The 14423-nt window shown below is 51.0% G+C and overlaps 1 protein-coding gene across 1 annotated transcript; it reads left to right on the top strand.

The window, feature by feature from the left end:
• Nucleotides 1-2624: 2624 nt before the first annotated feature.
• FABP6 (fatty acid binding protein 6) lies at nt 2625-7297 on the top strand. Its single transcript, XM_082723278.1, has 4 exons — nt 2625-2694; nt 3865-4040; nt 5212-5301; nt 7189-7297. The coding sequence occupies exons 1-4, from the start codon at nt 2628-2630 to the stop codon at nt 7240-7242; spliced, it is 387 nt and encodes a 128-aa protein (XP_082579404.1). The 5' UTR covers nt 2625-2627; the 3' UTR covers nt 7243-7297.
• Nucleotides 7298-14423: the final 7126 nt, after the last annotated feature.

Below are 14423 nucleotides of genomic sequence, written 5' to 3'. Positions count from 1 at the left end.
AACAAGCTCTCTAGGCTGGTTGCCTGAGTACCTGCCACCACTTTTTTTTTTTAAAATATTTTATTTATTTATTTGACAGAGAGAGAGAGCACAGGTAGACAGAGAAAGAGGGGGAAGCAGGCTCCCTGCTGAGCAGAGAGCCTGATGTGGGGCTCGATCCCAGAACCCTGAGATCATGACCTGAGCCGAAGGCAGAGGCTTAACCCACTGAGCCACCCAGGTACCCCCACTTTTGAAAATCTATAGACAGTTAATGTAGATAAGAACTATTTGCTGACTGTCAAGGGCATAAAACTGAAAAAAAATTTTTTTTAAAGATTTTATTTATTTATTTGACAGAGAGAAATCACAAGTACATGGAGAGACAGGCAGAGAGAGAGAGAGAGAGAGGGAAGCAGGCTCCCTGCTGAGCAGAGAGCCCGATGCAGGACTCGATCCCAGGACCCTGAGATCATGACCCGAGCCGAAGGCAGTGGCTTAACCCACTGAGCCACCCAGGCGCCCCTGAAAAAATTTTTATCTCAGAGTTATTTGTTATAGAAAAAGTTTAGAAATAACCTGAAAATCCAGCAATAGCTATGTAAATCACAACATACAGACAATAGAATATGAACTCAAAGGGTTTAAAAGGATTTACCTTCATGTCATGATACAGACATGGACCCATATCATTACATAAAAATGAGGTTACAGGGACGCCTGGGTGGCTCAGTGGGTTAAGCAGCTGCCTTCGGCTCAGGTCATGATCCCAGCGTCCTGGGATCCAGTCCTACATCGGGCTCCTTGCTCGGCAGGGAGCCTGCTTCTCCCTCTGCCTCTGCCTGCCATTCTGTCTGCCTGTGCTTGCTCTCTGCCCCCCTCTCTCTCTGATAAATAAATAAAATCTTTAAAAAAAAATGAGGTTACAGGGCCCCCCAGGGGGCTCAGTGGGTTAAGTGTCTGCCTTCAGTTCAGGTTATGATCCCAGGGTCCTAAGATCGAGCCCCGCATTGGGCTCTTTGCTCAGTGGAGAGCCTGCTTCACCTTCTCCCTCTGCCTGCTGCTCCCCCTGCTTGTGCCCTCTTTCAAAACATATCAATAAAATTTAAAAAGCAAACAAACTCGGGTACAATATAGTCTCATTTACATAAGAAGTATATGTATGTTTTAAGTTCAGAAGGATAGATACAAACTATTATCAAGGACCATCTCTGCCAAGCGACGGGACTGTTACTTGTTCTGACTTATGAAATGTTAATATATGTAACTTATCAGAAAATCCGTGACAGTGATAAAGATGATGAGGATGTGGGTGTGTGTATGTGTGTGTGTTTATGGTCTTCTAAAAAATAAGGCCCCTGGCAGGAGTAAGGAATTCCAAGACTGGAGACTGAACACTGGCAAAATGGGGCAAAGTAGGTTTCACCTGCTCAGAAATCACTGGGTCCCAGAGCTGTGGTGAGGTCTGCTTTAGACAGAAATGATGTGGATTCAAAAAGAAAAAAAAAAAAAAAGAAAGAAAGAAATGATGGGGATTCACGCAGAGCTGATTCTGGAAAAGGAGACCGACTTGCAAAAATTTTCATATCTAATAATAAGGAAAAGGAAAGTCCTCAGAGAAGGCACAGTCAGTCGGATCTAGGGAGCAGTCCTGTAAGACAGGTGGGACAGGACCTGGAAGTCTGGGGTCTGAAGCCCCACCCTGCCAGCTGTGAGCTTCGAACAACACACAATCCACCGAGCTCCTGGCCTGTGGCTGGCATGTGGCGGGTCTTCGGTGCACCATGGCAGCTCCTGCTCCAAGCTGCTCCCTGGGCCCCTGGGCTGCTGCCTGACCTTGCTGGCATTACCAGCACTTGCTTCTGTCTCTCCTTGCAGGGCTCTTTGCTGCAGTCAAACTCATTTTTCCTTTCGTCATGGCCCTTCCCACCTCCACCACACTGTTCCCTCATCCTAGAGTATTGTCTCCTGTATTTCCCACCTTCTCCAACCCTCTGTTTCTCTAAACATCCAAGTCCTATGGTTTCTTCTGGATCAGCATCAAATGCCATCTCCTAGCCAAGATTCCCCGCCCCCCAGCTGCCGGCTGGCTCCTTCCCTGTGCCCCAGACCACACATCGGTGTTTGTCTAGGGACTGGTCACATTCTGCCTGCATGAGGGTCCTCCGCAGTCCTGTGTTTTGTCTCTGAACCAGACTGGAAGTTTTTGGGGGGAGGGCATATGTTTCGTCCATCCGTGTCATCTCGGTGCCTGTCCTGCAAGCGGTAGGTGCTCCCTGTGCTTTGGTGGATGAATGAGGGGCTGAACAAGTAAGTAAGGGGTGTGCAGAGCATGGCTAGAAGGTAGGGGAAGGATGAAGGGAGGGAGGGAGGGCAGAGGTGGCTGAGACCTCGGAAGCTCTGGCCTTGCCATCGCCCTTGCTGGGAGTGGCAGAGGGAGCACTCCCCCAGGTGAACAACCTCAAGGCTCTGCTGGGCTAGGTCCTGCCCATGTTGTAAAACAGCAATTGCTTCCTCGTCAGGGCTGGAGGGAGAGGTGGGGTGACTTAGGGGCTGAGCCCCAGCGTGTGACGACAATTTATAAGCTGGGGTGCCGGGCCCCTCAGCACCACGACCCTTCTTCCTCATCCTCCAGCTGTCCCAGCAGCATGGCCTTCAGTGGCAAGTACGAGTTCGAGAGCGACAAGAATTATGACGAGTTCATGAAGCGCCTCGGTGAGTGAGGGCATGAGGACCCCTTCCCTGGGTTAGTTTGTCACAGCCAGCTTGGGGCCACCAACCCAAACTCCTTGCGACCCAGAGAAGCTGAGTTACTAGTCTGAGGACACACAGCCAGTAGTTGGTGAGGTGCAGACTTGACTGCTTTACTCCTTCATTCATACATACACTGAAGACCTGCTACAGGCGAGGGCCAGCCCGGGTTCCTGATGGGCTGCCTCAGCATGACATGCCCAAGGTCACGCTGTCAGTTAGGGGCAGAGATGATGAGCACCCAGGACCCAGTGATGAGATGATGAGTGGTGCTGGGGAAGAGGTGACCCAGAGGCCAGGTGTGACAAGCCATGCATTCATTTGGCCATTCAACAAACATGGGCCTCTTACTGCGCTAGGAACTGTGGGCCGAGATTAGAAAACTGCTCCCCTTCACAGCTCCGTTTGCAGCGCCCATTGTGAGGAACCCATGGGACCGTGGCCATGACACTCCTGCAGAAATCCTGGGGCACTCTCTAAGTCGAGGCAGTGCCATTGTCAAGAGTCAGAGGGAGGCCCCAAGGGAGAGGCCCTGAGAGCAGGGCACGTGCGCTCTGGGGCCTTGGGGAGACAAGAGCCCTTCTGAGTCAGTTACTGGGAGTGGCCCAGAAGGAACGGTGACTTGGTGTCACCTACAACAGCCTCATGTAGAATTGCAATGGGGCCAGTCTCAGTGGTAGACCTGGCTCTGCTGTTAGCCTCTGAGGAGAGGCTGGAAAGCCCGTTTCCTGCTCTGGGTCTTCACTGCCTCATCTGTGAAACACCAGTGTTAGAAGACAGTCTTGATGGTCCCATTCATCTAAGACCCTGGGAGTGTGGCAGTATCTGTTCTATTTGTTACAGTGTTGTCAGAAGAGCAGCTAGTATTTATTGTCAATTATATGCCAGGAGTTTTACAAGACACAATCACTTTAATTTCATCCTCGCAACAGCCTTGTGAAATGGGCCTTATTACCCCCATTTTGTTGATGGGAACACTGAGGCTCAGAAAGGTATCCAAGCTCTTAGTTCATGGTAGAACTGGGATTTGTGCTTTTGACCATCATGCTAGCCAGCACCAGGGAGGAAAGTCTTCCCCCAGAGCCACAGGCTGTCAGCAGTTCTTACATGCTGTTCTGCTCATCCCTGGTCCAGGACTCCCCAGTGATGCTATCGAAAAGGGCCGAAACTTCAAGATTGTCACGGAGGTGCAGCAGGACGGGCAGAACTTCACCTGGTCCCAGCACTACCCGGGCGGCCACTCCATGACCAACAAGTTCACCATCGGCAAGGAGTGTGACATGGAGACCATGGGAGGCAAGAAGTTCAAGGTGAGAGAGCCACTAGCTGCCCTTCCCTCTTTCCCTAAGCCTCTGGCTAACTTCTTGGTCTCAAGCCTGTTCCCTGGGGCTCCACCCCAAACTGAGGCTCGGTTCTCGAGTCTAGCCTTAAGCGCTTGAGTTACTCAGCAAGTTAGCCACTCCCCGTTCTTAATGCTTCGGCCTCTAACAGACACTAACAAAACTGTTAAAAACTGCTAACACTTGCCAAGCACTTAATGTATATTCCACACACCTGCTGAATACTTCACACACATTAATGCAGTGAATCCTACGAAGTCGCAACAGTTACTATCCCATTTTACAGAGGAGGGAGTTAGGCTAAGCCCTGGGGTTCAGTCACGTGGCCCTGGTCACAGCGCAGGCAGACCTTCGCGCCCAGGCAGCCTGGCTTCAGAAACCATAACCATTTGCTCGGGCTGCCTTCCTGCGTAGCCTACAGATGCATAGCCCTAGAATCGGACTCTCGTGGGTCCGAAACTGTAATCTTACGTAAGAAAGAAGTAAAAGGTGACTGTCCTCTCTTAACCCAACCCGATCCCGCAGATCTTCCACCGATGCTGGGTCCCCTCTATCGCCCCCAGCCATGGCTGCCACGGTACAGAATGAGTGCTCCTAAAGTTCATCTTCTGGCACTTGTGGATTTTAATTTCTCAGGATGTCCTTCTGTGTCAGCACGGATCGATTTGCCTTATTCTTTTTAATGCTCACACAGTATCTTACAGTATGGTAATGCTACCCTTCCTTTAACACGCCCTCATTGATAGACACTGAGGTTATTCACTGGTGGAGAGCTCGGATGGCTGTTTAGGTTGCTTACAATGACAATGCTGCAATCCACATCCGAGATGACATCATCATTATCCTAACAATAAGGATCCTAACCGACTCCACAGTTAACAAGGAGTGCTCCTTACGTGTGGGGCACTGTTCTAAGCACTTTCCATATGTCCTATGAAATCCTAGTCTTCTTAGGAACTCTGGAGGAGGTACCGTTACTACCCCCATTTCAGAGGTGAGAAAGCTGAGGCACAGCGAGGTTGAGGGACTTGTGTGTGTCGTCTATGTCCTGCACCTCCGAGCCAAGTCCAGTCCCAGAGGGGACTGGCCCACATCTGGGGGCCTCTGCCAGCTCAGGTTCCGTGTTATGCTTCTCTTCCAGGCCACCGTGCACATGGAGGGTGGGAAGATCACGGTGGAGTTCCCCAACTATCGCCAGACCTCGGAGATTGTGGGTGACAAGCTGGTGGAGGTGAGTGTCTGCTGGTTCCTGGGACGATGATGAGAACATTCTTCTGCCTCCAGTCCTGGCTCTAGGGGCATTTCCCATGTGCCCCTAGAGTGCCCGGGGGACATCATCTCATTCAACCTTCACAATACCCTGTTAGGTAGGGATGTTTTCCCTGTATCTTCCAGGTGAGGGCACTGAGGGGCTAGGAGCTGAGTGGTTAGCTGGAGGGCACCTAGCTTCTCTGACAGTGCTGGGAACTGACGCTTGGCAGTGACTCTGCCGCCTCAGCGGCCCAAGCGTGGAAGCCCATGGGACCCTCCCCCGAGTTTAAACCAAGGGGGGAGTCTGGGTGAGCCCCAAAAGGGCAGCCACCATGCTGCTCCACTCCCCCAAGGGACTTCAAGCCCTCCCTGCTAGATCTTCTGATTTTTTAAGAGAAGCTGGAACTTTGCACTTCTTTGTGAAACCTTCAGACTACTAAACGTTGGCAATGAATTAAACCTTTGAAAAAATGCTGGCAGGGGTAACACACACATCTGTGGCTGGACCCTTCCCACGCCCGGTGCTCTGTCAGCACGGCCTGGAGGGGCTGCTCTCCCTTCACCTCACTTCCGTTTCTTCCCCTGGGGTTCCAGAATTTTCCCTAGGTGAAAGAAATGGATGTGAAGTTAAAAGCAAAGGTAGGCTCTTCCACACTTCGTTCTCCCCTTGGGAGCACATGTCCTGGGCCAGAGCTCCCTGGGGTCCAGACTGCCCTCCCCAAGACTCTCCAGAAGGGAAGTGATGCGGGAGGTGGGGTTTGCCACCCCCTTCCCCCGTCTTCTCTTCTCTTTTTCTCCCTCGTATTCTTTTTCCTTCATCTCAAACCCAGCTAGAAGCCGAAGAGTCTCCATGACCTCCCATTATTCTGTTTTTACAGAGAGGCCACAGAGGCTCAGAGATAACAAGTAACTTGTTCAAAGCCACAAAGCTAGTTTGTGGTGGAGGCAGGTCCCAAAGGCTGACTTCTAGACTAGGCTCTCTGCCAGCTCTCCCCAGGCTAGTGGGCCTTTAATTTAAACAAACAAACAAACAAACAAATAAATAAAATCTACAACTAAAGAGATGCACAGTATTTTAAAATATATATATAAAAGAACAAAAGTGACTCTCCATTTTTTCCTGGATGGAAATTGACCTCTTAGAAAATCTATAAATGCTTTGGACACATTGTTACATGAAATGTCAGCCAGTGGGTTCTGACTCCCAGAAGCAAAGCTCCCAGCTTGTGAGGTGTGTGGGGAGCACCCAGAGCGGCAGAACCAGAAGCAGGTTGTGTCCAAGACGAGGATCAATCTTCCAGAACTGAACAAACCTGTTTCCTGCTTCCGAGAGGCTCCTGACTATGGAGTCTGCGTGCTGTGAGCAGTGCCCGGAGTTCAGGGTTGTCATGAACACACACACACACACACACGCGCACGCACAAGGGCACAGGCATGCACATGGATTAGGTGCCCCATAAATGCTGTGTGGTGAAGTTGAGTGTGGCCTCTCCATCTTAAAGGGGTTACTTGACTCCTCCAGACTTCAGTATTCACTCCTCTATAATGGGTACAATCCTACAGCATTGTTGGGAAAATTAAATGGGGTAACACAAGGGAAGTGCCTGGAGTAGGTGGAACTTCAGTGGACAGATGGAAGGTTACAATACAAAGAGCCCCATCAGCCCTCACATCTGTTTAGCACTTTTGCCTCGCTGAGTCTACACAGGAGCTCGTGTAACAAATTGGGAAACTGAGGCTCAGAGAAGTGGTGCGACCTGCTCACTTCTACTCGCGGCTGGGACTGGAGGCCTGTCTTCCCCGAGCTGTGTTCCGTCTCACTTAGGGACCCCTGCAATGACTCCCTCTTTCTGGCTGCTTCTTTCAGATCTCCACCATCGGAGGTGTGACCTATGAGCGTGTGAGCAAGAGACTGGCCTGAGCAGCCAGGGCCCCAAAGCCACCAGGAAAGCTGGAAGAAGAAAACATTCTGTTTGCTCTGAACCTCTTTGTCTTTGTTTTTGTTTTCTGGTGTCGTGGGGCAGTTTCTAGCTGGGTAAGGGTGGGAAAGGCTGGAGGATGGCTACACAGGGCAAACCTTGGCCCTGAGACCCCTGTGGGCTCAGCAGTGTGGCAGAGGAAGGCCTGAATGTGGACAGCAATACTCCCGACCCCCTGCTGTTCGAGAAGCAGGGTGGGCACATTTCCTGGCACCCTTGCCATCCACTTCTCTGAGGGTAGAGACCCAGGGCTCCTTTAACACACTGACTCTTCATGTGGGCCGCAGGGCAGGAGTATCAGGTGGTGGTGGGGGGCACTTCCAGGAGAGGGTCCTGCTGCTGGCCTCCAAGGCTGGCAGATGAAGGAGGAAGACACTACCACTTGGCCAGAAAGGTGTTCTGGCATGGCCGTGGCTCTGCTGTTCATTGGCTGTGGAGGCATCCTTCTGGGCCTCAGTTTACCTAGTGGCACACGAGGGGGCCAGGAGGACCAATAAAGGACTGAAGAGAAACGAGAGAGTATTAGATGGCAAGGGGGCCATGGGAGTGCCAAGAGGGACAAGAAGGACCTGGGATGTCCTAGTTTGGACAGCGGTGCCTGGCAGACACTGTGAGGGGCTTCAGCTGGCTGGGGAAGGTGGTCTGAAGGTGGTCTGACCTCCTGCTGGGTTCCTAGAGCTGAGTCCAGGATTCTGAGGAAGGCTTTGGGTCATCCCTGCTTGATTTTGTCTGTCCAGGGCATGGGAGTGGGCACGGTGGGGGGAAGGGCGGCTTGTGCCCTGACCAGAGAATCCCTAACCCAGAGCACTGAATGGTCCTTTTCCTATTCTCCTTCCTCCTTAGACCCCCAAGGACCCTCCTTGACTTCTTACCCTATATTTTTCTGTATGACAATTCACTTATTTTTGCTACAATAGAAACTTCACATCACTTCTACATTTTAACATCATTTTCCACAAACTGATGAAAACTATCAAAAAAGGCCAAAACTGGACAACAGCTACATCCCGTTAGAGCCCCGAGCCTGAGGCCTTCCTAAGTGAAGACAGATGTAACAGGAAAAGCAGCATCAAGTAAGCCACACTGTCCTTGGTGAAATCAAAATTACTGCAAGGCTACTGAAAAGAGAATGTACCCGCTATGAGAGTTGATCATCTAAATTATCTCGATTGTCCAAGTCCCAGATATGGGGCCTTAGAAATTAGGTTTGCTAGTGCCTTGCACAAGGTTTAGCACACAGCAGGTGCCTCATAAGTGCTACCAGCCTCTGTCATGAACAGCCTTTCACTGTCACAGGCCATCCTTGGTGACATGGCCCAGCTTACTGGCAGCTCCCTCCTGCCTCCTCCCACATTCTGCCCTGAAACTTGTTTATCTTCCCAAGAACAGCACTCAGCCTCCCCCCAGCCCCCACCAAGCCAGTACCCGTGCATTCCATCGTTTTGCCAAGACTTATTGCTAATTAAGTGAACTAGGTAAGCATTAAATTAAACTAGCAGTGTTGCTGTTTCCCCTCCAGACTGAATAATTACTCATAATGAGCTTGGATAATAAGTCTCTAAATAACAGAGAGTTAACCATAATTAGGCTGAAAATTGAGAGATTGAGAGAAAGAGGGAGGAGGAGGAAGGAAGAGGATGGAGAATAGGAGAGAAGGGAAGAGGAGGGGGGAGGGGAGGGAGGAGTTCGGAGAGGGAGGCAGGGAGAGGGAGGAGGAGGAGGAGGGAGAGGAGAGGAGAGAGACTGTTCTTACTTTGGCGACTGATTCAAGGACAAATTCAAATGGTTAGCAGGGGAGAAATTCTTAAGCCAGTATTGTTGCAGTGACACATGCATAGAAAAGCAAGACCTCAGAGCTCAACTAGTTTAAACTCTATTTCACAGATACGGAAACAGCAGCTCAGAGAGGGGAAGACAATTGCCTACGGTCACATGACAGCAAGTGTCTCTGAGAATAATGTGGGTTTGGGTATTGCCACCTGATGGAGGCTACAGTTTCTCAATCCAGCTTCGGGGGCAGGGGCGGCGGGGGGTAGGTGGTAGATGGAATAAAGCGAGCTGGAGGAAAGCATCACTCTGACGGCATCTTGGCAGGGAGGTTTTCTCAGGCTGACAGCTTTGACTCTGGGGACACACTGACAGGGTTTGAAATATTTCACCCTCCTCCATGGCCTAGAAGCTTTGCCCCTTGGGGTAAGTTCACCCATTCCTCTGAGCCGGTTTCCTCATCTAAAAATGGGGATAATAATTGTGCTCACCTGTAGAGCTGTCATGCTACAAGCTCACTAAATAGTTAGCTGTGGCCACCATGACCAGCCACCATCACCTCCACCATCACCACCGCCATTCCCAACCAGCATGATGAGAGGGTTAGCTGCTTCCTTCACTTGACTCCAGGCACAGGCACAAGGTGCTGGCTTTCTGTGGGTCTTACCTTGTCCGTGTGCAACATGGACCAAGAAGACCTTTCCTTCCCGGGTCATGGGGAAGTTGCAAAGATTTAGTTAGGGTAAAAACCCATGTTCATGGGCTTCCAGAAAGAAGAGCTTCGTCATTTTGCTGCACTGTCCAAGATACTATAGTGACTCCCCACTCCACAGGCCTCAATTCGGGGGCCCCGTATCCCAGTCTCTTCATGACTTTCATTCTGACCCGTGGGAGTCATTTCTTTCACTCCGGGGTGGGTAACTGCTTCCCCCCCAGAAAGCTCATCCAGCGAAGCGGGGGCTTTTCAAAGCCATCTTCACAGACCACCACTAGGTGGCGCTCCACCACCCACCTGACGCCCCAAGAGGACAAGGTGGGAGTGTCTGTTGGGGGGGGCGGGGCGAAGGGTGGGCAGTGAGATCCAAGTGATTGGGTTTTGGTGGCCGAGTGTTATGTCATCTACGGGTGACATGGCATTGGAGGCTATTTGGGTTCCTCAGACAGGCATTTCTAAATTTGAAACCAATTCCTACCACTTACCCATACTGAGACCTAGAGCATTCCTGAACCCCAGTGTCTTGGTCTGGAAAACGGTGGTAATAATACAAGCTCTTGAGAGAGAGCATGAGCGAAGTGTCAAATACAGGCCCTGGAACATTGTAAGCGCTCATTAAACAGCTCTAAGGGCCTCTCTTGCAGTTCTACTGGAGAGAATGGGAACAGGTAGGGTCAGAGCATTTAGAGCAGAAAAAGTGTCCGAACTTGGCTGTGCCCGAGCATCTCCTGAGGGTCCTCTTAAAAGGACCGCTGGGCCCTACGCCAGTCCTCCTGAACTGTACCCTTAAGGATGGAGACTAGAGAACTGTCCCTGTGCAGTGCTCCCCAGCCGCAAAGGACTTTGGAGACTCTTCTGGGTCCCAAGCCTCCCATGTTTGCAGAAAGCATGACTTCCTGTGTATCCTGCCCATTGTGTCCATCCAGGGCAGCAGCCTGAAATACTGGTCAGAGCTGGCCCAGCAGAAGCCAGACCACTCGAGTTCTTCCTTAGAAGCTGGAGCTGGGTCCGAAGTGAAGCTCAGAAACTCACCTGAGTTCCCAAAGAAGGGAGAGGCCCAATTATTTACACTCTATCTCATAGAACTCACTGTTGAATAATGATACTGTACATTCCATGCTTAGTTACCATAAGCCCAAGCTGATAGCCTTCCCACCTTAGAAATGGGGAGACAGAGAGCAGAGTGGTGGCTTTTTTCAAGGTCATCTAGTTAAGATCAGACAAACTCGACTTTCCACCTCTGAGGCCCAGTGCTCTCACCTATATACTAGAAGTTTCACACTTCCAGCCAAAGAACTATTCTAACTTACAATGTATTTTACTGGTCTTCTATTGTGTTAAGAATTTTTAAAATTTAATTTTAAATTAAATGAAAAATTAGTAGGTTTCCTAGAAAGTACAGATTCCAGTGGCTCTGGAACTCTGACGGTTCAGCAATGTGGAGCTTATGTACCTGAAAGGTACTAACTGACCAGAGCAGAGTAGAAGCCACATCCTCTAGGGAGACGCTAGTTTCACCGCAGTACCCATTGCATCATGCTGTGTCGGTCACCCAGCTGGACTCACTGTGTTTCCTGCCTGGTCCTGGTAGGCATCTGGACTTGAGACTCCTGCGAAATGCTATGGCCTTTCTGCGGAAATTCAAGTCACAGAGGTTTTCCCTGAGAAACAGAGAACGAGGTGAATGAGGGCTGGTAAGATTCTTTCCTAGGCATGTGGTGCCAGGGATGGGCAGAGCCAGTCCAGAGGCAGGGTTCTTCCCAGGGGATGCTCTGGGAAAGGCCCAGCCTGGTCCCAGCTCTCCACCTTCACATGGGGTTCGGGGACCCTCCCAGATCAAAGCCTGCTGGGGGAGGACAGCTGGAGCCATAAATCACATTAGCCTAGGGCAGATGTGCAAGAAGCCATTTCTGTATTTCTGTTGCTGAGCTTGCCTGCCACGTCGTCCATCAGGAGAACAAACGGCTGGCAACCCTTTTCTTTTATGAACCCATATCCCTTATCCTGTCCTATCTTCCCCACCAGGTGAGTGCAGTGGCGAGCTGGGACCGTTACAGAGCCTTTTACTCATCTAAAGCCCTTGAATGAGGTACTACAAGGCGGCAGAACAGATTCAAACTGCCAGGGTGTGAACTGTGACTCCTGCCTTCCTCACTGCAAATAACTTCTCCGTGCCCCCATTCTCTGATCTGTAAAATATGGTTAATAATAGTTCCTACCTTGTAGGGTTACTAGGATGATTATCAACAAGAGGAGCAAATTCCTTAGCATTGCACTTTGTACACAGTAAATGCTCAATAAATGCTAACAGCTATGATTCATGCCACCGTCACCAGGTGGTAATATTCTTCATGTTCTACTGGGGGAAGGTAGCTGAGGGCACCACCATCAAACCAAGTAAGCCAACTAACAAGATCATTTCAGATGGCTTTAACAGCTATGAAGAAAATAAGAGTAACGAGTGACTAGGGTTCTTACAGACCTCTTTGGGAGGTAACACATGCTGAGGCTTAAACCTCGCTACTGTTGTTACTTTGGGCTCGACTGTTCTTTTTTGTGGGGGCCATCCTGGGCTGTAGGATGTTCAGCAGGGTCCCTGGTCTCTACCCGCTATATGCCTGCCACCCTCCACCCCACTAGTGATGATCCAGAACATCTCCAGACATTGCCAAACGTCCTCCAGGAGGCCAAGAATGGGCCCTGCTGAGAATCACGGATGGAAAGGATGAAGGGAGAGGAGCATGCTGGTGGCAGAACAGGAAGCGGGGGGGGGGGGGACGGAGTTTGAACCCCAAAGGCATGAGGAAGTGGAACCTTGACCCCAACACTAATCCAGGCATTTACGATGTTAAACCTAAAGGGAAGCAGGTTCTCCTTGGAAAATGCATCTGCATGTCCCAAGCCTCCACACGGCTTGGCAAAAGAAATACTGCATAGAACAAAGAAAGAACTGCATAGAACTGCATAGAACAAACAAGGATGGAACAAGGTCTACGTCAAGAACTCAGGCGGCTCAGAAATTCAGACAGGCATGCGGTTTCCTTCCTCTGTCTTTTGGGCCAGAAAGCAGGCCCTGTGTGAAGTCCCCCGCTGGAATGTCAGAGAAAACACGAGTCTGAGTCACCTGGAAGCCAGCTAGAAATGCAGATCTCCAGACCCCACTCCTCTTGGAGAATGCCCCATGCCAGTGTGCAGGTTGCTCGGGTTTGAAAATCTCTGGAATGAACCAGGTCAGCCCCAGAGGGGCCTTCAATGCATCTCTGCGCTTTTTCAAGCTTTCTGAACTACTGCCCAGCATGGGCACGAATCAAATCCAACACGGACGGCCCATGTGTGGAAGAAGTACAAGAGGATCCCTCGGGGCAAAGGCGGGCAGGAGCCCAGGACCTCTTGGCTCAGTCCCCTTCTTGACCTCAAAACCACACTACTCAACCAGCTCTAAAGTAACTGGTGGAGAAACTGAGGCCTAAAGACAGAGGAATAGTGAAGTGGGTGCTCTTGGTAGAGCCATGACTTGCCTTATTGTCGAATCCCCAGAACCTAGAGCCTCCTGCCTCGCCTGGCCTGCACACAGCAGGTAGGGAGTCCTATCCCCAAGCCCTGCCCTGCCCTGTCAACACGCCTGGTTCCCAAACAGCTATGGGGGCTGGACCTCAGCCTCATGCCCTGAACATGTATTTCCCCACACCTCCCATCCTCACTGAAGGCATCCGTGCTTTGTGAGAACCACTCAGCGCCACGCTTACACCGCATCCCTAGAAGGGTTGACAGCAAATTCCATCATCGACTCTATGGTACATAAATTTTTACTTTGTAACCCCCTGACAGCAGTGTTTCATCAGCAGTGTCTTAAACACGGTGCCCTGGTCTACTTGGCAGGTTTTCCTTTAATTCTTCTTATTGGCATCTAAGACAATGGTGCATCCTGAAGGGGACTTCATGTTTGGTTCCGACATGCATTACGTCGCCTAATCCTCAGGAGAACCCTCCGGGGGGAGTGTTATCACCCCCACTTCAAAAGGTGAGAAGATGGAGGCTCAGGGCTGTGGGGGCAGCTGCCTCCCGACAGCCAGCAAGTGGCTGTGGTGAGTCGTAAGTGGTGGCCTGGCCAGGCTGCAGGGCGCGGCCGTTTAGTCAAACCCCAGTCCAGCTGGGAAGGCATTTTGTAGATGTGACTGAGACCCTTCCGATCAGTAAGCCTTAAGTACGGGAGACTACTCTCCGTGTGTGCGCATGGCGGGTGTGTGTGTGTGCTTATGCTGTCAGGTGAGGGCTGTAGAGCAAAAACAGGTCCCCTGGAGAAGGAGTTCTCCCCCAGAGACTGTGGCAGAAGTCTTGAGTTTCTGGCTTGCCCCACACACTTTGGACCCCAGCCTCCTGGCCTGTCCTCCACGGTTCCTGACCTGTCAGCTCCAGCTGGGTGAGCCAATTCCTTACAACGCATCCCTCTGGCTACATATATCACAGGTTCCGTTTCTGTGGAGAGAGAACTGTGACCAGTACTGGTAGAGCTGGGGTGTCCAACCTTAACTTCCGCCACGGGTATCCCCAAGGAGGCCCAGCTCCAACTCGGGGGGCAGCACCCAGCTCCACGGCGGCCAGTCTCATGTTGCCCACACCTACCCCATCCCCCTGACCCCC

This window comes from Mustela nivalis (genome assembly GCF_964662115.1).
Source record: "Mustela nivalis genome assembly, chromosome: 3".
Classification (NCBI taxonomy): Eukaryota; Metazoa; Chordata; class Mammalia; order Carnivora; family Mustelidae; genus Mustela; species Mustela nivalis.
The sequence above is the reverse complement of the archived record's forward strand: the minus strand, read 5'-3'. Positions and strand labels throughout refer to the sequence as shown.

Coding starts and splice junctions, on each gene's coding strand:
- FABP6 (XM_082723278.1), top strand. CDS start 2,628: ATGGCCTTCAGTGGCAAGTACGAGTTCGAGAGCGACAAGAATTATGAC. Junction 4,041..5,211: donor TGGGAGGCAAGAAGTTCAAG/GTGAGAGAGCCA, acceptor CTTCTCTTCCAG/GCCACCGTGCACATGGAGGG. Junction 5,302..7,188: donor TGGGTGACAAGCTGGTGGAG/GTGAGTGTCTGC, acceptor TGCTTCTTTCAG/ATCTCCACCATCGGAGGTGT.